The sequence below is a fragment of the Aedes aegypti genome, chromosome 2 (assembly GCF_002204515.2).
Source record: "Aedes aegypti strain LVP_AGWG chromosome 2, AaegL5.0 Primary Assembly, whole genome shotgun sequence".
In the NCBI taxonomy this organism is placed as follows: domain Eukaryota; kingdom Metazoa; phylum Arthropoda; class Insecta; order Diptera; family Culicidae; genus Aedes; species Aedes aegypti.
In genome coordinates, this window is record NC_035108.1 from 1,389,600 (window position 1) to 1,416,607 (window position 27,008).

General features: G+C 32.8%; 2 protein-coding genes across 2 annotated transcripts; one reads left to right on the plus strand and one right to left on the minus strand.

The window, feature by feature from the left end:
- Nucleotides 1–8,923: 8,923 nt before the first annotated feature.
- Nucleotides 8,924–11,098, minus strand: LOC5566114 (venom carboxylesterase-6). The gene is made up of 5 exons (XM_021839741.1): nucleotides 10,832–11,098; nucleotides 10,633–10,776; nucleotides 9,617–10,501; nucleotides 9,273–9,562; nucleotides 8,924–9,208 (listed from the first exon to the last, which is right to left on the minus strand). The coding sequence occupies exons 1-5, from the start codon at nucleotides 11,081–11,083 to the stop codon at nucleotides 9,031–9,033; spliced, it is 1,749 nt and encodes a 582-aa protein (XP_021695433.1). The 5' UTR covers nucleotides 11,084–11,098; the 3' UTR covers nucleotides 8,924–9,030.
- Nucleotides 11,099–16,707: 5,609 nt separating this feature from the next.
- LOC5566113 lies at nucleotides 16,708–25,802 on the plus strand. Its single transcript, XM_021843498.1, has 3 exons — nucleotides 16,708–16,715; nucleotides 25,256–25,510; nucleotides 25,575–25,802. Exons 1-3 carry the CDS (start codon nucleotides 16,708–16,710, stop codon nucleotides 25,729–25,731), a joined length of 420 nt encoding a protein of 139 aa, XP_021699190.1. The 3' UTR covers nucleotides 25,732–25,802.
- The last annotated feature ends 1,206 nt before the right edge of the window (nucleotides 25,803–27,008 follow it).

Consider the following 27,008-nt stretch of genomic DNA (forward strand, 5'->3'; position numbering starts at 1 on the left):
ATGCGCGGTAAAAAATAATGACAGATTTTTTTAATAAAAAAATTAAAATCTATTTTCTATGAAAATGCATCTGTAATTTTTATTAATTTTGGACATGTTTTAGGGGACAACTTATGTGATTTATTGCACAATGTTTCATAATGAAAGAATTATGGACAAACAATTTTTTTTTTTTTACTGATAGTTTATTATGTGAAACAAAAACAGTGGATTGCACCTTACGTTGTTGTGAAAAATGTTCAGTTTCTACTACCTTTAAACGAAGCTTGTTATCAGAAATCGAAGAGAATGGCATTGACGAATTACAATTTGAACAGTGGGTCACAACCGACAGGTGTGATATTGAAACTTTTTTAAAGCAGCCTGATGAATTTGTATCATATTTTACTCGTAAATTGGAGAAACTAATACCTCATGATTTCATCAAAAAAGAGCAAGCTACATTTTTAAATAACACAAAAAACAATTTGATAGAAGGTGAACATTTATTCTTCAAGATGAAGTTCAAAGCCATCATTGGAATGCTCAGCAAGCTACTTTGCATCCGTTTGTAATATATTATCGTCAAGATGGCAAAGTCGATCATTTAAGTTTTGTTATAATTTCAGAAGATTTGCGCCACGATTCTGTATCTGTCAACTTATTCCTATCCAAAATAATAGATTTTTTGCGATTGGATCACAAATTAACTGTCAACAAGATATATTTTATGTCTGACGGAGCTGCATCATAGTATAAAAATAGAAAGAACTTTTCAACTCTTTGGCAATTTAAAATCAAATATGATATAGTAGTTGAATGGCATTTTTTTTTTGCAACATCACATGGAAAAGGGCCATGCGATGCCATAGAAGGGACACTTGAACGTATGGCTACCAAAGCCAGTCTTGCCAAAGAACGTGAACATCCGATAAAAAATGCTAAGGAACTATATGATTGGGCTCAAAATCGGAAAGAAGAGCAGCTTACACAAATCTTCTTTTGTAATTCAACTACTGAGGATATGGTATCATTGCACAAGAACTTAACCAACTATTTTCAAGTGCAAAAACAGTTCAAGGCACTCAGAAATATCACTCGTTTATCCCTATCTCTGAAACACAAATTGAAGTTAGACAATTTTCGAGCTGAGACGATAACAAGAAAGAAGTTGATATAATTAAGAAATAAAATTGCAGTATATATATATAAAAAAACAAACTTCTTCTCCATGGTTGTACGATCTTGCTTAGCCCTGGGGACCAAAGGTACACCGTTGTGATAAAATCACATTTTTAATGCCACGTTTAGATTTACCGTGTATATCTCGGAAGTGATGCATCTCAGCTAAATTTTACTTGATAGAAATTTTTCATATTTAAAAATATATAGTTATTTTTCTGTACTCAAAAAAAACGCACAAAAAATATCATTTTACATAAATTCGTTTTATTTATTTTTTTAAATAATTTATTTTTTATCATAAAATTTTTCGTTTTGAGGCATTGTGCAAGAAATTACAAACAATATGCTGCAAAACATATCCAAAAATTAAAAACATCTATTTTGCGGTTTTTAAGAACAATGAACTTCAAATTTTCATTTGAAAATTTCGTTTATATTTTTTTACCGTGCATACTTTTTTAAATACTTTAGTATATAGGTTTTGATCAAACAATAAACAATTCAGCTACGATTCACTCAATCAAAATAAAATATTTCTGGAATGGAGAAACACGAAATATGTTTGAAAAGGGCCTATTTTACTTTTTTTATTTGAAAATTTTATATAAATATGAGTATATCTCGAAATTGATGCAACCTAGAAAAAATTTACTTAAGTACTTTTCGATTGCAATTTTTCTGTACTTTCAAATAATCACATAAAAAATTATTGTTTTCCTCAATTTCAATTTTTTTCAAAATCTGTATTTTTTAAAAAAATCATAACTTTTTTGTCCATAATTCCTCCATTTTGAAACATTATGCAATAAATCACATAAGTTGTCCCCTAAAACATATCCAAAAATAAAAAAAAAAATCGAAACTGCGTTTCTGGAGAAAATCGATTTTAAAATTTTGTTTTTGAAATAAAAAATAATCTGTAACTTTTTTTTACCGTGAATATTTTTCTCCATATAGTCCTAAGCAATACCTACAACTTTGTAGAAGATCTCAAATCGATCGGACAAACCGTTTTCGAGTTACAGTTTTTTAAAGATTTGCTATGCATTTTCCGATACGCCCTTCTCAAAAATAAGGCGAGGTTCAAAATGGCGGTCTGAAGGTGCAAAATGGCATTTTTGGTCGTAAATAATCTGTATGCAAATTTTCAGGCGATTCAAAAAATACAAAAATTAAATTTAAAAAAATTCGTCATGTTCGGTGGAATTGCTCATTTGTGAAGCTAAAAGTGCAGTACAGTCTCGAGTACTACAACCTTTTCTAAACTCAAATTGAGAAGCCGATAAAATTTGATTATTTTCAGCCCATAATTCGAGACGATTAAGAATCATCCTCTCCATAAGTTTTCTAAGACATGATAATAAACTAATAGGTCTACGACTATCAACTAACGAAGGATCCTTTCCTGGTTTTACTATACTAACAACCTTAATAGAACGCCATTCTGAAGGAAATATATTATGTTGAAGAAAACAATTATACAATGCTAACAGATGAGACTTCCCGTCAAATGGCAAATTTTGAAGTGCAATAAATTTTATGTTATCGATTCCTAGAGAAGTATTATTTGTAATAGATAATGCTAAATCTAATTCTTCCAAAGAAAAAGATGCACTAAGTTCAGGAAAATTATTATATTTTTGATGATTTTTAAAAGAAAAAACTTGAGGAACAAAATTCGGACAAATTTTAGATGCAAATTTATCAACCCAATCTTCAGAATATTCCAAAATATTAGAAGGAGCAGAATCATCATTTCTCAAATTTCTAGCTACAGACCATAAAATAGTTAATGATGAATTTCGATCAAGACTTTCAACGAAATGTTTCCAATAATTTCTTTCTTTATACTTAGTAACTCGAGTAAATTGAGCTTCCGCTTTGCAATATGAAAAATAATTTTCCCTTGTTCCAGAGCGACGAAATTTTTTGAAAGCTTCTGTTTTATTTTGAAGTGCTAATGAACAATCATCATCCCACCAAAATGTAGGACGTCTATTTTCAGTAGGAAAATTCGACATGTTTTTATATTTTTGAGATTTTACTAAACATTGCATCAATATTGTAGAAAATTGTTCATAATTTTCAAGTGGAGATAAAGAATTATCAAAATTAATTAATGATAATTCCCGAATGTCCTTTCCCCGAACACCAGTTCCGCCAATGCCAGTTCCCTGAATACCCAGTTATCTTAAGTGGCATATTTCGTCGACATTTTTTTTTGCACTCATAATTATCATAACTTATTATATATTTAGTTCATATGATGCACACTTCTTTTTTGATAAGCGGTTCTTTAAATTTTCTCCGAGCACAGCATTTTTTCTTGTTTTTTTTCTAATTCTCCACTCTGTCTCTAAAGATTGTTTCTTATCCATTTTAAACTGTATCTATTTTGGGGCCGTCCATAAACCACGTGGTCGTTCAAGGGAGGGGGGTAGAAGGGGTGGTTCTATCATAATTCCACGATCCATACAAATTTCGGGTCGTTCGAAAGAATGGATTGCGGGGAAAAGTATCATTCTGGTAACTGGCTTTCGGGGAAATGATATTCGAGGAAACAATATTCGGGTAAAAATAGACCAACAAGGTTTTTAGTGATAATGGTCACCTAAATTTCAGTACATGAAAAAGTATTCAACAAAAAATCATTGCCTATCGCTACTTGATATGGTTTGGGGCGAATAAGAATTCTCCATTCTTCATATATAGGATGTTCTTATAAATTTTATAATTTTCTTATGTGTCTGAAAGCTCTTGAAAGTTGTTATAGTAAATGTAACTTTGGTTTGCGAGTGGATGCATTACTTACACTACCCGTCATAAATACGGACTCACTGAAATAAGTATTGCAACACTCAGCTGAATAATGAATCACCCCCATAAAGTTTAGCATCACCTCAAAACAGGTTAATGTACATTGCTATATCTCGAGATCCTTACGACTTGCAAAGAAGCGATCTTCAGCAAAGTTGTTCAGGGGATCAAGGACATCTGGAAAGCAAACAGTTTAATTCGCGATTTTGCCGCTAGGTGGCGCTAGTGAGGCTGAAAAATTGAGCACTTTGAACTAGTCCTAGTTTATGATCCATAAGAGATAGAAAGTTCGGGTCTTCGGCAAAGTTGCTCAGGGGCTCAAGGGCATCCGGGAAGGGAACAGTTTAGTTCGCGATTTTGCCGCTAGGTGGCACTAGTGAGCATGTAAAATTGAGCATTTTAAACTAGTTCTAGCTTGTGATCCATAAGAGATAGATATTTCGAGTCTTCGGCGAAGTTGTTAAGAAGGCCAAGTACATCCGGAAGACAAACAGTTAGGTTGTAGATTTCGCCGGAAGGTGGCGCATAGTGAGCATTTCAAACTAGTTCTAGCTTTTGATCCACATTAGATAAAAAGTTCGGGTCTTCGGCAAAGTTGCTCAGAAAATCAAGGACATTCGGAAGACAGGTCACTAGCGCCACCAAGCGGCAAAATCGCAAACTAAACTGTTCGCTTTCCGGATGTCCTTGATCCCCTGAGCAACTTTGCCGAAGACCCGAACTTTCTATTTCTTATGGATCACGAGCTAGAACTAGTTCAAAATGCTCAATTTTGCATGCTCACTAGCGCCACCTAGCGGCAAAATTGCGAACTAAACTGTTTGCTTTTCGGATGTCATTGATCCCCTGAACAACTTTGCTGAAGATCGCTTCTTTGCAAGTCGTAAGGATCTCGAGATATAGTAATGTGAAATTACCTGTTTTGAGGTGATGCTAAACTTTTCAGGGTGATTCAATATTCAGCTGAGTGTTGCAATACTTATTTTAGTGAGTCCGTATTTATGACGGGTAGTGTACTTCATAGAACAGACGGTACAAATAGTTGCAATGTATATCAAAATCTTGTAAATATTCAATGAACTAGCCCTTAGGAAGCTACAACACTTTAAAGAATAGCTTATGATGAAAAGAAGGGAGAACCACTTGTGAAATATTCCAAACCGAAATCTCCTGTAAAACCTAATAATATTGAAAATGAAAAAACATTCAATTAAAATTGAAAAATTCAGAAAGTAAATCGAATGAAATTTACTAATTATTAAACAACATAATCTCATGCTATAACATATGTAAAACAATAGTTGCTACCTAAATTGAAAGAAGCAACAACACTTTGAAGAACAGCTTAAGTTGAACAGAAGGGCGAATCTCCTGTGAAGTCTTCCAAACCATAAGGGATGGTACACAAATTATGTCAAGCTAAATTTCAAATATTTTGTCAATGGCGGCCTGATTTGAAAAGGCAAATAGGCAGCTATGAAAGTGTATTTACTAAGCCGTGTTTCAACAAAAAATAAAAAAAAAAACAATTTTATATACCTATGAATGATAATAGCAACTCCACCACATGCTATACCCAGTCGATCATTACGATAAACAAAATAGTTTGGAAATATGCAACATTTATGTTATTAGCTGATATAAAATTAAACAGATCGTGCTCTTTACCATTTAAACAACAAGCATTCCGTTTCAAAATATTGTGAGATATATTTGGATGCAATTTAACTTAAACCACTTTGAGGTTATTGAAACTATGATAGAGAGAAACTTAAAACTTCCTATAGTAATTCTCACATAAACTATATGAATGCTGGAATCTCATCTAATTCATGTTACTATTTGATCGGATGATGTTTTTAATCATAACTGTGAAGTATGGAAGTGAAGTGGGCAAACAGGAGCACCACCAAAAGCATGACACCCTGCTTGTGACGTTACTGGAAGAGTGAGATGTTGGTTTGTGCAATGCCTACTTGATTGCCTGATTCAAGATCGGGTTTCATCTTCACTTTATTTGACCAGTAGTTTGTCGCTAAGAGTTATCAGAACGCCACAGAAAGCATAGGGTTCCAACAATGTGGATTGATACCACACATTCTCCCTCTTCTCAGGATTTTTTTTTTTTTTTTGAAAAACATGATTATTTTCTCAAATCAGCATCTATTTCCTTTATCACAAAAATATATAGATTTGTTTTTTTTTTTTGAAATAATATATTTTTTACTGTTTCAATATTTATGAATAATTGATTCTTAACATTTTTGAAAAATTTGACGTAAGGATAGCTATTGACGGCTATGTTTGAATCGAAGAGAAAAGCATCATGCGCAGATAACCGTACTCTACGTTGTAATTGACCAGATTTAAAAAGTCAAGGGAAGCACTGACCGCTTTACTAGAGATCGAATACGTTTCTTTATTTCAACTGATGACGACTATAAATTAAACCTCTACGACTTAGCTAATACAAACACATTTCGAAATATATATCTCTATCTGTCGTACTGCAAAACGGTTTAGTCTTTGTTGGATGGTGTAGTTTGAATCCAAGATTGAATCGCATAGTGGGTAATCCTGTGAAAAGTACTGTTTTATCGTTCTCTCGGAGAAAATAGCCAGTCTATTTTAACTACTAGTTGTTTGGTAAAATGCTTCAACGAGTTAATCACGTGGGTATCATTTTGAATTTTCAACTACTTAAATCTTTCTATACTTTATTTGTACATGCAACTTTACAATATTGTTCCGCTTTATGGTACCCACACTATCAGATCGACGTCGAAATGATTTATCGGTTAAACGTCGTTTTATTCGTTTCGCACTTCGCCTACTTTCTTGACGCAATTTAGACGAATTACCAAACATTGAAACGCTGCACTCACGCCAAAACATAAATAGCGCGATGATAGTTGCTGATCTGACACAAGGGGGGGGGGGGGGGGTGTCGACTGCCCCGCTATTCTTGAACAGGTAAGTGCTTGTCTCCGAAACCTGAGAGCTAATTCTATGTTACGACTCCCTCGAAGACGAACTAATTTTGGACATTGCTATTATGGATAGCAAAGCATGTTCAGCAAAGTAAAGTCAGCGTTTGACATTCATCTTCTTAGCATAATCCGCAGTAATTTCACGGAAATACTCACTCGAATTAATGTTTCATTTTCTTACTTGTTTCGGTTTATCACATCTTGATCTATTTGATGGCAAATTTAAATTACTACAAACATCATTGGCCTTACATATTATACTCTTTGGATACATTCACGACCACCAGTCGCGCAAGCAACGTCAACAACACTTGCTATGAATAATTATGCGACCACCAGTCGCGGTAGCACTATTGCTTGAGACGAATTTGCGACCACCAGTCGCGCTAGCAACATTAACAGCACATGCTAAGAACATATTTGCGACCACCAGTCGCGGTAGCGATAGTACACCAGCATTGCTTGATACGAATTATCGACCACCAGTCGCACTATCAACGTCTACAATACAAGCTAGGAACATATTTGCGACCACCAGTCGTGAAAACAAGTGTACACAATCATTGCTTGGGACGAATTTTCGACCACCAGTCGCACTAGCAACGTCTACAACGCATGCTAGAAACATATTTACGACTACCAGTTGCGGTAGCAAGTGAACACCACCAGTCGCACTAGCAACGTCTACAATACATGCTAGTAACATATTTGCAACCACCAGTCGCGGTAGCGAGTGTATACCACCATCGCTTGGGACAAATTTGCAACCACCAGTCGCGCTAGCAACGTCTATAGCACATGCTAAGAACAAATTGTCGACCACCAGTCGCGGTAGCAAAGTCTACAACACATGCAAGGAATATATTTGCGACCACCAGTCTCAATAGCAATTTGAACAACACATTTTTCAGAAACAATCTTGTGATACTCGTCGCAACAATAAAATTATGACATTCTTTTACAGAAAAGATCTGAACATAAGTTTTTTCCTATTTTTACTTTTCAGTCGATTTTTTTCATATCATGTATGTTCTTGAACATTTTCACATTTACCATTTGTTTTTCAATATTGCTTTATTGTGTTGGTAAACTACCTGAAAAATCTGCAACGCACTTTTAAATCCAACGTTTGTTGCGCAAATGGCTGTGTACGAAAAAACGAGTATTTATTTTTCCACACTTTTTGTTAGACATAATAGACCACATAATATAGCAAACTGTTTCTTTTTCATAAGACGCAATTCTGACTTTGATTATACATAATAATACATCTGTTATTTGTTTTTCATTTTCATTCGATGTTGTTTTGATTCTTGAAATATGTATGGAAACGAAGAAAAAGTATAATAAAAGACTTTTTAAAGACAAAGACAAAGACACTACACGTTAATGCTTCCAGTGGGCTGTTTTGCCCTTTGAAGGAAGCACCACACTAGACAACGGACTAGCATGCAACGCCCAGTGGCACAGTCGGAAAACATTCCTCTCGAAAAGTTTTCGGCCTGAAGTGGGAATCGAACCCACACTCCTTAGCACGATGCGGCTAAATGCCTCGGTGACACTAACCACACGGCTACGAAGCCCACAAACAACACCGTCTTCAGCCATTTAGCTGCACAGACTGTAGAACTTATCACTAAACAATGGTACTGTCGAGAAGCATTGCTTACGAAAAGTTTCAATGGCTGAAGCAGGAATTGCAACCCGATGGCACACGTCGGAGCACCTAACGAACTGCTTAGTGAGATAAATTTCGAATTATGATAGCCCGTTCCTAAGCCATTTCGTAACATACAAACACCAATCAATTTTTCATTTATATAGAAAATAGATATTCCTATAACAATACATAATTTGTATGTTTAGCGGGATGCTTGGATGTTTGAACACTGCGTATAAGTTTTTTGGTGAAGAATTGATTTAATCGACAACGACAATGCACTAAAAACAAATACTTTATCGAAGCTCATCGCTATTATTTTTATTAGAGGTATATTTGCAATGCGCATACAACATTGACGCATTTCATTTTGACTTTTTATCGGTATTTAGAATGCAACTAATATGCTACGCCGTGTTTTCCCATTTCTTGCAATCGATAAAACTCGCTCCAGAAATTGAACATATTCTCATCGAACCCGTTGACTAGTTTCAACTCAACTGGGGAGTTCGGGTTATTGGAATTGGTGAACTCTAGCAGCTGACAATCGTTCTGCCTACACAATGGCCCGGTTATCCTGGAAAGTATGAAATTTACAATTTATATTGGTTCGTGTCCTAATCAAAAACTATTGCTTTTACCCATTGTAAACTAGCTTCACATAGTAATCCACCAGCTCCTTGGCCATTACCAACTCCGGCGATCCCGCTGGGTAGTCCGGAGCCAGAGCAGTATTGCGGAAAAGATACAACAATTCGTCGGAGTGGCAAACTCCGAAGTCCGCTCTCGTATAGGAATAGACGTACGACTGAGAGTATCGTCCTCGGAAATTGAAGTAGTAAACGCTTATCGGCGCTTTCTTAGAGGACTTGGCCTGATGCAGTTTCACGCTCTTTATGATTCCGTATATGACGGTTGATTCCGTTGTGAGCTATAAAAAAGAACATATAAAAAAAAAATCATACACCTAGGATACATCACTCACGGTTTGAAGGTTCAGATAATTGTCTCTTGTCAACCATCGTTCATGAGTCCCATCGCTGAAATAGCGGTCTTTCAACATCTGAGTACTATTATTTTGAGCATATCCTCCGGCAAGTCGTGGTATGAATCGTCGTGAGTTTTCATTCAGCTGTTCTAATAAGGTTACGTTCGTAATGATGCCCAATGAATCTGCAGCTCCATCGTTCGATAAGAACCCGGTAACCCAAGGTATTTGTTCATATTTGCCAGCTGCCCAAAGCGCCTTTGAATCTTCTGATAGGAATGTCTCCTTCGTTACGTACTGCTCAACAACCGGTTGATACAGTCCAGTTGGATGCACATAGAAATACTTCAGACGATTGACACTCTCACCCAACTCATATGCATCAATCCAGCGCAGCTCTTCTACCAACTTATCCGTGGAGATGTTAAACGCATTGCGTATTCCAACTGCAGCAGCCTGCCGCCTAGCCAATCTTGCTTGGTCAATGTTGTAATTCCAAAAGTCAAACACTGAACCACTCATGCTAACTGCCGTAGAAAACGCTCCTCGGCTCAATGGAGACATCATGTGCATCTGAACTGCCGCACCCCCAGCACATTGACCTGCCAGAAGAACCCGCTTCGGGTCTCCTCCGAAACTCTGAATGTTGTTCTGAACCCAGCGCAGTGCCATACTTTGATCCTTGAGTCCGTAATTACCTGGAGAGCTGCTATCGCCGGTGGACAGGAATCCAAACACTCCCAAACGATACTGAATTACCACAACGATAACTTTTCCGGTATCCATCAGCCGTTCGGGTCCAAACTCGGCAAACGAAGCCGATCCGGATGCGTAGATGCCCCCATGGATGAAGATAATAACTGGCAGGGGATCAATGATGTACTGGAACGAACATTTTAGTGTTATGAACTCTCTAACATTTTTGTAACAAGTCTGATGGCTAACGGTTGAGTTTGAGAATTGGAAGTACGCAGTGATGCACTCTCACTAACATTTGTAATGTTTCCACTAACCTTTGGTCTGTACAAATTCAGATACAAGCAGTCCTCGTTTCCCTCCACTAACGAATGGGGTCGAGCATCGTGCTTCTGGACACATTTGCTTCTCTCATACGTTGCATCGTAATATCCGGTCCATGGTTCCACTGGCACTGGATTCTAAGTATAATTACAATATTAACTATTGATTATCACTCATTCACACCAAACTTACTCTGAACCTTAATTTTCCAACCGGAGGCTTTGCGTACGGTATCCCAAAGAACGCCTCAAATTGACCACTTTCGAGTCCATCCTTGTAAGTCCCATATAGGCAACCGTCTGCGATGCGTACAAATGGCTGTGGTGGATATTTAGCGTATTCACGAAATTCACTACCTGTCGAGTAGGATGCACTATTGGCGAATGACGAAGCAGTTAGCGATATGGCAACGAGAACTATGTAAAACACCGTCGGCGGAACCATCTTAACTCCGCGTAGGACAAACGATGAGTGAAGGTTAGAACTACGCTTGGCAACATTTTATCGGTAGAACGTATTGAAACAATTGTCACGTTTGAAGCTACGCTTACGCACCTGGTGTCGCTCGACAAACTTCATGTTGATACAGCAATCTCCCCATGCAGGACGCATATGGGGATTTTTTTTATTACCGTACGGGTTTGGGCCGAAGGGTCTCAGATTTTCATGAAACTTTTTCCACAGGCATGGCTCATGGATATATGAATAAAAAAAAATTGAGAAAAATTCAGGGTCGCCTATTTTTCCGGAAAACTCAGGTGGAATTTTTTTGTTTTCCCTTGACACTACTTACTTTGAAAAATCATAACTCAAGAACGAAGCATCGTAGAAACAAAGTTTTTATATGAAAATTTAAGCAAATTTTTTCAAAAATCAAAGAAAAAATGAACTGGAAAAAGTTTTCCACAAAATTTTCCACCGTTGGGAAAATTCGTAAAGAAAAGCCGGAAAAACTATGCCCAAACTCGTGAAAAATTTTCAAAAAAATATTTTCGAGAAGGTAATTTTATAAGATTTAATCACTGAAATTTTTGGAATGCACTTTTTTTTCGTTTTTGAGTTATGACCAATTTTGTGAAAAATGTCCAGATGTGCCATATAAGCTTTTCTTTGAAAAATCATAACTCAAGAACGAAACATTGTAGAAACAAAGTTTTTATATGAAAATTTGAGAAAATTTTCTCAGAAATCCAAAAAAAATATGAACTGGAAAAAGTTTTCCACAAAATTTTCCACCGTTGGGGAAATTCATAAATAAAAGCTATGCCGAACTCGCGGAAATTTTTTAATAAAATATTTTTAAGAAAGAAACTTTATAAACTTCAATTCTGGTAACTTTTAGGATGTACTTTCCTTTAGTTCCTGATCTATGGTCAGTTTTGTAAAAAATGCAAAGATTTGCCATACATGCCTTTTCGTTTAAAAATCATGACTCAAGACTCATCATGACTTGTCGAACCGGATTCAAATTATTTCAAAAATATGAAATTTTTGAAATGGAATCAGTTTCCCAGGACATTTTTCACTGTTTATGAAAACAAATAATGAAAACCCGATTAGCTATTCCAGCTTTCAAACAAAGTATATTTGAAAAGAGCGATCAATAAGATCCAATCCTACAATATTTTTCAATACGCTCATTTTTCGTTCCTAAAACATGATCAAATATTGCTAGGATGAGCTGTTTGAACCATATATTTACAAATTTCATAAACAAAATTTCTTGAGAACGAAACTACATAGAAACAAAGTTTTCTTCAATCAGAATGTAGGCAATTTTTTCCTGTTATGTAACTACAAAATTGACAGTTAAATAAATGGGTAGACAATATGACAAATAGGTATTTACCAATTCAAGTTTAAAGCGTTGAAATGGCTTGAGAATCATAAATTTACCAAAAACTAACAAAGAGCAGTGAGAAAGTGCAAGTGTTGTCTATCAGCTGTATATTCCTCGTTATTAATTTTTGGAAAGTGAAACAAGTTTTCCCGAAGCTGTTGAAATGGACAAAGTTCAATACTACGAATACAATTCTTTATGCTGTAACCCCTTCGGACTGGACGGCCACAAATCAGTAAGGACAAATCTACGATCGATCAGCCAAGGCCTCATCAGTAAGCTTCATTCGAATGGAGTTCGGTGGATTACGGAAAAGATGAAAATTTGCGTGAAGTGCTCCATTACCGGTGACCAGAAGGCTCTCGTAACGGATCTTCCAGAAGCAATGGCGTTTGAGGAACAAGTTTCACCACTATCTTCGTTGGCGTCGCCAAAGGAAACTCCTTCCTCGGGTGAGTCAGTTGGTTCTATAAATAATGTACAAAAAATACAAGAGCTTGCTAAATTCTTGGAAATTTCTTTTCAAGAAAAATCTTCACGTTTGGATGCTTCTAGTAGTAACTATCGCAATGCTTCTATGGACGAAATGTTCAATCAAATTTTGAGTAAAATAAAGACTAGGTTTCCGCCTAATATTGTTACAGAGGATTTTAATTCCGTTTTATTAAATTTGAACTCAGCTGTTACAAAAGCCGAACCTGACAAGCAAATTGAACTTCTAAAATTACTTCCTAGGAATTGGTCATATGCCAAAGTTAAAGCTCATTTTGACGTGTCTCAACACGTTATAACTGAATCAAAAAAATACAATTTAGGGATTCAACCACTTTCAAAAGTAGGACGACCCTCGCATGGATCAGATGTCCAAGACATAGTTTCAAATTTTTACCTAAGGGATGATATCAGTCGGCCATTTCCTGGCTTGAAAGATACCATATCTATTAAGTTACCCAATGGAGTGCGCCAAAATATTCAAAAACGCCTCTTGCTTGACCCTTTGGATACTTTATATAAACAATATTTGGAAACCTGTAAGAGTGAACAGGAATCTGTCTCATTCACATCGTTCTGGAAACTTAAACCAAAACAATGTGTTTATACAAAGGATTCATCGGCCATGAATGTTTGTGTTTGCATGATACATGAGAATATGAAATTCATGGTTGATGCATTGAAAAAAACTAATTGCTTTGAAGTTCATAATACAGAAAAAAAACTTAACAACTTTTTGACTAGTCAAATGATAAGTCCAGATAGTACAGATGATTGTTACTTGAGGTCCTGTGAGGATTGTAAATTAAAGAAATTAGATTTTGTTGCCAATCGCTTAGATGAAAACAACGTTGAAGAAGTTAAGTATTGTTTTTGGATTATTTCTCCTCGTTGTGAAACAAAGAGGAAAATGTAAATGATTTTATAGAAAACTTGAAAAATCTCACAGAGAAGTTTCTTGTGCATCAATTCAAATTAGATAAACAAAATAAATTTATAAGAGCTAAAAAAGAATCACTAGTTGAAAACAAAGAAATAATGTGCCAGATGGATTTTGCGGAAAATTATTCGTGCGTGATACAAGATTCCATTCAAAGCCATTACTTTGTACGACCTCAAGTAACAATACATCCATTTGTAATTTATTACAAAGACAAATCTTCGATCAAAGTCTTAAATTTTGTTGTAATTGCTGACATAAAAAAGCATAACACGACATCAGTTTATGCTTTTCAAACAAAACTAATTTCAAGATTGAAAAATAAATTTCCTGAGCTTGAAAAAATCATTTATCTTTCTGATGGTTGCGGAGAGGAGTACAAAAATAAATCAAATTTCAAAAATGTATGCAACCATGAAAATGATTTTAAAATTAGACCAGAATGGCACTTTTTCCCAACCTCACATGGAAAAGGTCCATGTAATGGTATCGGTGGCAATATTGAGCGAATGGCTAGAGATGCTAGTATTAGAAAGTCAGCGGAAATTAATAACGCCAAACAATTTTTTGACTGGGCTGTGTCGCAAAAGGTGAAAGAGCAATTTTAAAAAGATTGGGAATTCATCTATGCAACTGAAAATGACTATTCAGAGGCTGAAAAATTACTTCAAGAGAGATTTTCTAACCTTGTTCCAATTCCTGGAACAAAAAATATCATTCATTTATTCCAAAAGACGAACGAAGCATTTTTGCGAGTGAATTCTCAGATGCCCATGATAACCAAGAAAATACAGCATGCTTTGTTCTTAATACTACAAAGAAACGAAAATTTTCTGGTGGTAGCAACCAAAGGCAATCTTCCCGGTTGAAAAAATAGATAGTTTTAAGATAAAATGTAAGTTATGTACTGAATAATTGAATAAATAAAATTAAAGAAAAATACAAAAAGAATCTTATTTGTTCCAAAGAAAATAAAAAATCCCTTGGAATGGAAAAGAAACAGTTTTTTCAGCTTTGCTTAACGGTGTAATGTTTCATGAAAAATATAATCCAATCCGACTTATACTTCATTAAAACCAATCCCATATCGTTTCTTTCAGATCTTTTAGAAAATTTGCAATTGCTTTGATAAAAAAAAACCTTGTTTTTCTGATGCTTCGATTGAAATATGGGTTTTCAAAGAAAAGGCTAATAAGGTCATTTTTCACAAAATTGACCATAACTCAGGAACAAAAAAAGTACATCCTAAAAGTTACTAGAATTGAAGTTTATAAAGTTTCCTTCTCAACAATATTTTAATAAAAATTTTCCGCGAGTTCGGGCATAGATTTTCCAGCTTTTCTTTACGAATTTCCCTAACGGTGGAAAATTTTGTGGAAAACTTTTTCCAGTTCATATGTTTTTTTTGGATTTCTGAGAAAATTTGCTTAAATTTTCATATAAAAACTTTGTTTCTACAATGTTTCGTTCTTGAGTTATGATTTTTCAAAGAAAAGTCTTATATGGCACATCCCGGGTAGAGGTGAATAACAAAATAATGGTAAAATAAGAACAAATTTTGCAATCACATCTAGTTTAACCATTATTATGTTATTAATATATGACATTAAATATCTCATCAATAGCAAAATATACTATCATAGCAAAATTTGTCATTGATATGCTATACTTGGAAGTCATGTAAAAACTAATCAATAACAAAATATACTATCATTGTAAAATTTGTTATTCGTGCAAATATACAAAAAACATCAAATATCTAAAGAATAATAAATATCGCCATCATAAAAAAATATGTCATTATTTTGATACTTGAAAACTAAATTTTATATAATTCATGAGAACAAACCAATATCAAATTTTGCTGCAATAGCTCATTTTACTATTCGTATGAAATTCATTAAAGATTCAAAAAGCAAAAGTTTTTTAGCAGCAAAGCTAAAAGTTCATTTTTTAATCATGCTAAATTTAGATATTGAAGTTAAACAACTAAAATTACCGTTATTTTGATCTACTCGTGAATAACTTATTTTGTTATTATTTTGTTATCAATATCAAAATAATAACATATTTTGATATTTACGGTTTCCTATATTTTTGCTATTATTTTGTTATTACACTGGCAAAATATGATATTATTTAGTTTTTATGCCATATAAAGTTAGTTATTATTTTTGTTATTTTATCTCTTATTTCAAACAAACAAAGAACAAATTTTGCTATTCAAACTTTCTATTTTAACGGTAAATTTTGTTATTCTTTTACTATTTTCCTCTACCCGGGCTCTGGAGATTTTTCACAAAATTGGCCATAACTCAAAAATGAAAAAAAGTGCATTCAAAAAATTTCAGTGATTAAAGCTTATGAAATTACCTTCTCGAAAATATTTTTTTGAAAATTTTCCACGAGTTCGAGCATAGTTTTTTCCGGCTTTTCTTTACGAATTTTCCCAACGGTGGAAAATTTTGTGGTAAACTTTTTCCAATTCATATTTTTTTTGGATTTTTGAGAAAATTTGCTTAAATTTTCATATAAAAACTTTGTTTCTACGATGCTTCGTTCTTGAGTTATGATTTTTCAAAGTGAGTAGTGTCAAGGGAAAACAAAAAATTTCCACCTGAGTTTTCCGGAAAAATAGGCGACCATGAATTTTTCTCAATTTTTTTTTATTCATATATCCATGAGCCCTGCCTGTGGAAAAAGTTTCATGAAAATCTGAGACCCTTCGGCCCAATTTGTACGATAATAAAAAAAAAATCCCCATATATATGCATAGGACCTATGCGGTTTAGATAAATGTCCATGTCAGGCGATCCCAGGACAAAGGGATTTTGGAAAATAAGGGATTCCTTGTATCCCGGGGAATAATTCATGATATCACTAAAATCCTGGAATTTCCGTGATGGAATGCATTGTATCTCAATGTTAAACAATCAGTATATTTTTATTCTCAAAAATATTTTTTACTTCAATAGCATCATCAATATGACGCCTCTAAAAAAGTTCAAGTTAGTAGGAGAAATAATTTTTAAGATACAATAAAAGTAGTTTTCAAGAGAAAAATAGTTTAATTTGGAATAGAAATAAAATGAGCAGAATTTAAAGACTTAAAATTTGTCGAAAAGTTAGTACAAATAAAGACTTCACATGAAACACAAACTTTACCATCATAGTGTTGCTGATTTGAACTCTTGTAGCAGAATAAAAACACTATCTTCTATCTTCTATCTTCTATCTTCTATCTTCTATCTTCTATCTTCTATCTTCTATCTTCTATCTTCTATCTTCTATCTTCTATTTTCTATCTTCTATCTTCTATCTTCTATCTTCTATCTTCTATCTTCTATCTTCTATCTTCTATCTTCTATCTTCTATCTTCTATCTTCTATCTTCTATCTTCTATCTTCTATCTTCTATCTTCTATCTTCTATCTTTTTTTCTTCTATCTTCTATCTTCTTCTTCTATCTTCTATCTTCTATCTTCTATCTCTATCTTTATTCTTTCTATCTTCTATCTTCTATCTTCTATCTTCTATCTTTTATTTCTTTTTCTATCTTCTATCTTTCTATCTTCTATCTTCTATCTTCTATCTTCTATCTTCTATCCTTCTATCTTCTAACTCTTCTATCTTCTTATCCTTCTATCTTCTATCTTTCTATCTTCTATGCTTCTATCTTATCTTCTATCCTCTATCTTCTATCTTCTATCTTCTATCTTCTATCTTCTATCTTCTATCTTCTATCTCTATCTTCTATCTTCTAATCTTCTATCTTCTATCTTCTATCTCTATCTCATCTTCTATCTTTTTATCTTCTATCTTCTATCTTCTATCTTCTATCTTCTAATCTTCTATCTTTCTTATCTTCTATCTTCTATCTTCCTATCTTCTATCTTCTATCTTCTATCTTCTATCTTCTATCTTCTATCTTCTATCTTCTATCTTCTTATTCTTCTATCTTCTATCTCTATCTTCTATTCTTCCTATCTTCTATCTTCTATCTTCTAATCTTCTATCTTCTATCTTCTATCTTCTATCTTCTATCTTCTATCTTCTATCTTCTATCTTCTATCTTCTATCTTCTATCTTCTATCTTCTATCTTCTATCTTCTATCTTCTATCTTCTATCTTCTATCTTCTATCTTCTATCTCTATCTTCTATCTTCTATCTTCTATCTTCTATCTCTATCTTCTATCTTCTATCTTCTATCTTCTATCTTCTATCTTCTATCTTCTATCTTCTATCTTTCTAATCTTCTATACTTCTATCTTCTATCTTCTATCTTCTATATCTTCTATCTTCTATTTCTATCTTCTATTTCTTCTTCTATCTTCTATCGTCTATCTTCTATCTTCTATCTTCTATCTTCTATCTTCTATCTTCTATTTCTTCTTCTTCTTTATCTTCTATCTTCTATCTTTTCTTATCTTCTATCTTCTATTTTTCTTCTATCCTTCTATCTTCTATCTTCTATCTTCTATCTTCTATCTTCTATCTTCTATCTTCTATCTTCTATCTTCTATCTTCTATTTTCTATCTTCTATCTTCTATCTTTTATCTTCTATCCTCATCTTCTATTTTCTATCTTTCTATCTTCTATCTTCTATCTTCTATCTCTTCTATCTTCTATCTTCTATCTTCTATCTTCTATCATTTTATCTTCTATCCTCTATCTTCTATCTTCTATCTCTATCTTTCTATCTTTCTATCTTCTATCTTCCTATCTTCTATCTTCTATTCTTCTATCTTCTATCCTTCTATCTTCTATCTTCTATCTCTATCTTCTATCTTCTATCTCTATCTTCTATCTTCTATCTTCTATCTTCTATCTTCTATCTTCTATCTTCTATTTCTATCTTCTATCTTCTATCTCTATCTTCTATCTCTCTATCTTCTATCTTCTATCTTCTATCTTTCTATCTTCTATCTTCTATCTTCTATCTCTATCTTCTAATCTTCTATCTTTTATCTTCTATCCTCTATCTTCTATCTTCTATCTTCTATCTTCTATCTTCTATCTTCTATCTCTATCTTCTATCTCTCTATCTTCTATCTTCTATCTTCTATCTTCTATCTTCTATCTTCTATCTTCTATCTTCTATCTTCTATCTTCTATCTTCTATCTTCTATCTTCTATCTTCATCTTCTATCTTCTATCTTCTATCTTTCTTATCTTCTATCTTCTATCTTCTATCTCTATCTTCTATCTCTATCTTCTATCTTCTATCTTCTATCTTCTATCTTGCTATCTTCTATCTTCTATCTTCTATCTTTCATCTTCTATTCCTCTATCTTCTATCTTCTATCTTCTATCTCTATCTTCTATCTTTCTATTCTCTAATCTCTGATCTTCTATCTCTATCTTCTATCCTTCTCTATCTTATTTCTTTTCTATCTTCTATCTTCTTATCTTCTAATCTTATATCGTCCTATTCCTCTATCTTCTATCTTCTATCCTTCTATCTTCTATCTTCCTATCTTCTATCTTCTATTTCTATCTTCCTATCTTCTATCTTCTATCTTCTATCTTCTATTCCTCTAATCTTCTATCTTCTATCTTCTTATCTTCTATCTTCTATCTTCTATCTTCTATCTTCTATCTTCCTAATCTTCTAATCATCCTCTATCTTCTATCTTTCTATCTTCTATCTTCTACACTTCTATCTTTCTATCTTCTGATCTTCTATCTTCTATCTTCTATCTTCTATCTTCTATCTTCTATCTTCTATCTTCTATCTTCTTCTCTTCTATCTTCTATCTTCTATCTTCTATCTTCTATCTTCTATCTTCTATCTTCTATCTTCTATCTTCTATCTTCTATCTTCTATCTTCTATCTTCTATCTTCTATCTTCTATCTTTATCTTCTATCTTCTATCTTCTATCTTCTATCTTCTATCTTCTATCTTCTATCTTCTATCTTCTATCTTCTATCTTCTATCTTCTATCTTCTATCTTCTATCTTCTATCTTCTATCTTCTATCTTCTATCTTCTATCTTCTATCTTCTATCTTCTATCTTCTATCTTCTATCTTCTATCTTCTATCTTCTATCTTCTATCTTCTATCTTCTATCTTCTATCTTCTATCTTCTATCTTCTATCTTCTATCTTCTATCTTCTATCTTCTATCTTCTATCTTCTATCTTCTATCTCTATCTTCTATCTTCTATCTTCTATCTTCTATCTTCTATCTTCTATCTTCTATCTTCTATCTTCTATCTTCTATCTTCTATCTTCTATCTTCTATCTTCTATCTTCTATCTTCTATCTTCTATCTTCTATCTTCTATCTTCTATCTTCTATCTTCTATCTTCTATCTTCTATCTTCTATCTTCTATCTTCTATCTTCTATCTTCTATCTTCTATCTTCTATTCTTCTATCTTCTATCTTTCTATCTTCTATCTTCTATCTTCTATCTTCTATCTTCTATCTTTATCTTCTATCTTCTATCTTCTATCTTCTATCTTCTATCTTCTATCTTCTATCTTCTATCTTCTATCTTCTATCTTCTATCTTCTATCTTCTATCTTCTATCTCTATCTTCTATCTTCTATCTTCTATCTTCTATCTCTATCTTCTATCTTCTATCTTCTATCTTCTATCTTCTATCTTCTATCTTCTATCTCTATCTTCTATCTCTATCTCTATCTTCTATCTTCTATCTTCTATCTTCTATCTTCTATCTTCTATCTTCTATCTTCTATCTTCTATCTTCTATCTTCTATCTTCTATCTTTATCTTCTATCTTCTATCTTCTATCTTCTTCTTCTATCTTCTATCTTCTATTCTTCTATCTTTCTATCTTCTATCTTCTATCTTCTATCTTCTATCTTCTATCTTCTATCTTCTATCTTCTATCTTCTATCTTCTATCTTCTATCTTCTATCTTCTATCTTCTATCTTCTATCTTCTATCTTCTATCTTCTATCTTCTATCTTCTATCTCTATCTTCTATCTTCTATCTTCTATCTTCTATCTTCTATCTTCTATCTTCTATCTTCTATCTTCTATCTTCTATCTTCTATCTCTATCTTCTATTCTATCTTCTATCTTCTATCTTCTATCTTCTATCTTCTATCTTCTATCTTCTATCTTCTATCTTCTATCTTCTATCTTCTATCTTCTATCTTCTATCTTCTATCTTCTATCTTCTATCTTCTATCTTCTATCTTCTATCTTCTATCTTCTATCTTCTATCTTCTATCTTCTATCTTCTATCTTCTATCTTCTATCTTCTATCTTCTATCTTCTATCTTCTATCTTCTATCTTCTATCTTCTATCTTCTATCTTCTATCTTCTATCTTCTATCTTCTATCTTCTATCTTCTATCTTCTATCTTCTATCTTCTATCTTCTATCTTCTATCTTCTATCTTCTATCTTCTATCTTCTATCTTCTATCTTCTATCTTCTATCTTCTATCTTCTATCTTCTATCTTCTATCTTCTATTCTTCTTCTATCTTCTATCTTCTATCTTCTATCTTCTATCTTCTATCTTCTATCTTCTATCTTCTATCTTCTATCTTCTATCTTCTATCTTCTATCTTCTATCTTCTATCTTCTATCTTCTATCTTCTATCTTCTATCTTCTATCTTCTATCTTCTATCTTCTATCTTCTATCTTCTATCTTCTATCTTCTATCTTCTATTTCTATCTTCTATCTTCTATCTTCTATCTTCTATCTTCTATCTTCTATCTTCTATCTTCTATCTTCTATCTTCTATCTTCTATCTTCTATCTTCTATCTTCTATCTTCTATCTTCTATCTTCTATCTTCTATCTTCTATCTCTATCTTCTATCTTCTATCTTCTATCTTCTATCTTCTATCTTCTATCTTCTATCTTCTATCTTCTATCTTCTATCTTCTATCTTCTATCTTCTATCTTCTATCTTCTATCTTCTATCTTCTATCTTCTATCTTCTATCTTCTATCTTCTATCTTCTATCTTCTATCTTCTATCTTCTATCTTCTATCTTCTATCTTCTATCTTCTATCTTCTATCTTCTATCTTCTATCTTCTATCTTCTATCTTCTATCTTCTATCTTCTATCTTCTATCTTCTATCTTCTATCTTCTATCTTCTATCTTCTATCTTCTATCTTCTATCTTCTATCTTCTATCTTCTATCTTCTATCTTCTATCTTCTATCTTCTATCTTCTATCTTCTATCTTCTATCTTCTATCTTCTATCTTCTATCTTCTATCTTCTATCTTCTATCTTCTATCTTCTATCTTCTATCTTCTATCTTCTATCTTCTATCTTCTATCTTCTATCTTCTATCTTCTATCTTCTATCTTCTATCTTCTATCTTCTATCTTCTATCTTCTATCTTCTATCTTCTATCTTCTATCTTCTATCTTCTATCTTCTATCTTCTATCTTCTATCTTCTATCTTCTATCTTCTATCTTCTATCTTCTATCTTCTATCTTCTATCTTCTATCTTCTATCTTCTATCTTCTATCTTCTATCTTCTATCTTTATCTTCTATCTTCTATCTTCTATCTTCTATCTTCTATCTTCTATCTTCTATCTTCTATCTTCTATCTTCTATCTTCTATCTTCTATCTTCTATCTTCTATCTTCTATCTTCTATTTTCTATCTTCTATCTTCTATCTTCTATCTTCTATCTTCTATCTTCTATCTTCTATCTTCTATCTTCTATCTTCTATCTTCTATCTTCTATCTTCTATCTTCTATCTTTCTATCTTCTATCTTCTATCTTCTATCTATCTTCTATCTTCTATCTTCTATCTTCTATCTTCTATCTTCTATCTTCTATCTTCTATCTTCTATCTTCTATCTTCTATCTTCTATCTTCTATCTTCTATCTTCTATCTTCTATCTTCTATCTTCTATCTTCTATCTTCTATCTTCTATCTTCTATCTTCTATCTTCTATCTTCTATCTTCTATCTTCTATCTTCTATCTTCTATCTTCTATCTTCTATCTTCTATCTTCTATCTTCTATCTTCTATCTTCTATCTTCTATCTTCTATCTTCTATCTTCTATCTTCTATCTTCTATCTTCTATCTTCTATCTTCTATCTTCTATCTTCTATCTTCTATCTTCTATCTTCTATCTTCTATCTTCTATCTTCTATCTTCTATCTTCTATCTTCTATCTTCTATCTTCTATCTTCTATCTTCTATCTTCTATCTTCTATCTTCTATCTTCTATCTTCTATCTTCTATCTTCTATCTTCTATCTTCTATCTTCTATCTTCTATCTTCTATCTTCTATCTTCTATCTTCTATCTTCTATCTTCTATCTTCTATCTTCTATCTTCTATCTTCTATCTTCTATCTTCTATCTTCTATCTTCTATCTTCTATCTTCTATCTTCTATCTTCTATCTTCTATCTTCTATCTTCTATCTTCTATCTTCTATCTTCTATCTTCTATCTTCTATCTTCTATCTTCTATCTTCTATCTTCTATCTTCTATCTTCTATCTTCTATCTTCTATTCTATCTTCTATCTTCTATCTTCTATCTTCTATCTTCTATCTTCTTCTTCTTCTATCTTCTATCTTCTATCTTCTATCTTCTATCTTCTATCTTCTATCTTCTATCTTCTATCTTCTATCTTCTATCTTCTATCTTCTATCTTCTATCTTCTATCTTCTATCTTCTATCTTCTATCTTCTATCTTCTATCTTCTATCTTCTATCTTCTATCTTCTATCTTCTATTTCTATCTTCTATCTTCTATCTTCTATCTTCTATCTTCTATCTTTATCTTCTATCTTCTATCTTCTATCCTATCTTCTATTTCTATCTTCTATCTTCTATCTTCTATCTTCTATCTTCTATCTTCTATCTTCTATCTTCTATCTTCTATCTTCTATCTTTTATCTTCTATCTTCTATCTTCTATCTTCTATCTTCTATCTTTATCTTCTATCTTCTATCTTCTATCTTCTATCTTCTATCTTCTATCTTCTATCTTCTATCTTCTATCTTCTATCTTCTATCTTCTATCTTCTATCTTCTATCTTCTATCTTCTATCTTCTATCTTCTATCTTCTATCTTCTATCTTCTATCTTCTATCTTCTATCTTCTATCTTCTATCTTCTATCTTCTATCTTCTATCTTCTATCTTCTATCTTCTATCTTCTATCTTCTATCTTCTATCTTCTATCTTCTATCTTCTATCTTCTATCTTCTATCTTCTATCTTCTATCTTCTATCTTCTATCTTCTATCTTCTATCTTCTATCTTCTATCTTCTATCTTCTATCTTCTATCTTCTATCTTCTATCTTCTATCTTCTATCTTCTATCTTCTATCTTCTATCTTCTATCTTCTATCTTCTATCTTCTATCTTCTATCTTCTATCTTCTATCTTCTATCTTCTATCTTCTATCTTCTATCTTCTATCTTCTATCTTCTATCTTCTATCTTCTATCTTCTATCTTCTATCTTCTATCTTCTATCTTCTATCTTCTATCTTCTATCTTCTATCTTCTATCTTCTATCTTCTATCTTCTATCTCTATCTTCTATCTTCTATCTTCTATCTTCTATCTTCTATCTTCTATCTTCTATTTCTATCTTCTATCTTCTATCTTCTATCTTCTATCTTCTATCTTCTATCTTCTATCTTCTATCTTCTATCTTCTATCTTCTATCTTCTATCTTCTATCTTCTATCTTCTATCTTCTATCTTCTATCTTCTATCTTCTATCTTCTATCTTCTATCTTTTTCTTCTTCTCTATCTTCTATCTTCTATCTTCTATCTTCTATCTTCTATCTTCTATCTTCTATCTTCTATCTTCTATCTTCTATCTTCTATCTTCTATCTTCTATCTTCTATCTTCTATCTTCTATCTTCTATCTTCTATCTTCTATCTTCTATCTTCTATCTTCTATCTTCTATCTTCTATCTTCTATCTTCTATCTTCTATCTTCTATCTTCTATCTTCTATCTTCTATCTTCTATCTTCTATCTTCTATCTTCTATCTTCTATCTTCTATCTTCTATCTTCTATCTTCTATCTTCTATCTTCTATCTTCTATCTTCTATCTTCTATCTTCTATCTTCTATCTTCTATCTTCTATCTTCTATCTTCTATCTTCTATCTTCTATCTCTTCTATCTTCTATCTTCTATCTTCTATCTTCTATCTTCTATCTTCTATCTTCTATCTTCTATCTTCTATCTTCTATCTTCTATCTTCTATCTCTTCTATCTTCTATCTTCTATCTTCTATCTTCTATCTTCTATCTTCTATCTTCTATCTTCTATCTTCTATCTTCTATCTTCTATCTTCTATCTTCTATCTTCTATCTTCTATCTTCTATCTTCTATCTTCTATCTTCTATCTTCTATCTTCTATGGAGCATCAAACAGTATTTGCATTACAAGAGCACAACCCCCAAGGCACCGTTGAGTCTTTATTACTTCAATTTCAAGGGACGCTTCTCGCGGTCTTACATCTACACGCAAACGTATGCTGATTTCGGAGTTTGTCACGCGGACGACCTGAACTTCCTCTTTCGTCCTTCGACATTAATCCCCGATTATGCGCCGGAAACCCCTTCATGGTACATGGCGAAAACTCTCGTCGACTATTTCGTGCAGTTCGCAACCAATGGGTAAGATGGATTGAACTATGGGTTTTCAACGCAAATAGGCAACTTACAGTTTTAACAATTATAGCATCACTGAACCACTGTGTACCACCGAGAGTTGTCCAATATTGCAATTCACCAATTCGGAAGACCCACGTTACCCTGTGAAGACCAACTACTTGGAAGGTTTCAACGAGGAACGATTTGCCTTCTGGTATAACCTTTATGCAATGCAGAATTATTAACTTGGATGGTTTATGCTCCAAATGTTTTAGTCTGAACAGCTAATAAATATAAAGAATCACGTAAGATTTTAGAACAGCTAGCCTGATAAAAAAGTATAGAAAAACTTTCACAAAGTAATCATAAGAATGGGGTTGGAGGGTCTGAGAAAGAACAACATTCATACGTTAAATCGGTTTGCAAGGTTCACAGTGATTCCCAAAGCGTCCTAGAAATTTTCCAAAAAGTTTTTGTGGATTCACAAACGGTTCTTGGAGGTTCAGAGGTTCTCTGTAATTTATGAAAGATTCACAGTTATTCCAGGGGATCTCTAGAAATTTGCAAGGATACCCAAAAAGTTCTCTCAAAGAGTATTAATGTTCAGAGAACTCTTAAATGGTCTCCGAGGTTTTAACAAAATTTTCAAACGATTTCAGGAACTCCAAAAAGGTTTCCAAAGGTTGTAAAAATAAATACTCGAAACAAAATTCATGATTGCTATGGTGGTCCTTTCATGAAGGGTTTACTGTAATGATAAATACAGGTCGGACTCGATTATCCGGAGACTCGTTTATCTGGCCACTCGATTATCCGGAATTTTAGACTAGATTATCCGGAGTATGTTTTTCGATACTCTTGTTTTTTAGTTTTTTGATTTTGATTTCTTTCTTAGTGATTCGATTATCCGGAGTGAAAAAAATTGATACTCCGGATAACCGAGTCCGACCTGTACACAAATTTCAGAACCTACAATTAGTTATTAATTTTATAATTTTCCCTTTGCTCTTGATAAAGGAACGTCACTCTTTGAGTAATACGGGTTAACGAGGTTTTGTTTAGCAAGTTTTATATCGTAAGTTATTCTCGTAAATATTTGTGTTTTATTAATCTGGATTTCTGTCTTCATAGCTGATATTTGATTTAATATAGCGATTCCTAGACAGCATTTCTAATGGAATTTATCTATTTGACATCAACAATTTGATATGTATACATGTATTGAGTTCTGAATTGATTGCCAACTCTAAGGCAATTTGATCACGTGATTTCTTAGAATACTGAATGTTTATACATTTATAAGTTACCAGTTTATTTTCTTGGAAACTTTTTACAAATTATTTGGTGGGGTAATGTAAATAAAAAAAAAACAATGATAAAAAATAAGGTGATCCCTAGAATTCATTAGCGTTTGCCGATGCTTTTGAAACCTTCCTGACAACCCATGTGGAATATCATGTGGCCCAATTGAACTCCCTGCATATCTTTGAAGTTAAAAAAAAACCTTTTCATAAATCGCTGG

What these genes read in the sequence shown, in the direction of transcription:
- LOC5566113 (XM_021843498.1), top strand. An exon ending in GTGCAGTTCGCAACCAATGG is followed by an intron (nt 25,511 to 25,574) that starts GTAAGATGGATT and finishes TAACAATTATAG; the next exon opens with CATCACTGAACCACTGTGTA.
- LOC5566114 (XM_021839741.1), bottom strand. Translation starts at nt 11,083, where the DNA reads ATGGTTCCGCCGACGGTGTTTTACATAGTTCTCGTTGCCATATCGCTA. An exon ending in TGAATTTGTACAGACCAAAG is followed by an intron (nt 10,502 to 10,632) that starts GTTAGTGGAAAC and finishes TGTTCGTTCCAG; the next exon opens with TACATCATTGATCCCCTGCC. An exon ending in GTGAAGCTAGTTTACAATGG is followed by an intron (nt 9,209 to 9,272) that starts GTAAAAGCAATA and finishes CATACTTTCCAG; the next exon opens with GATAACCGGGCCATTGTGTA.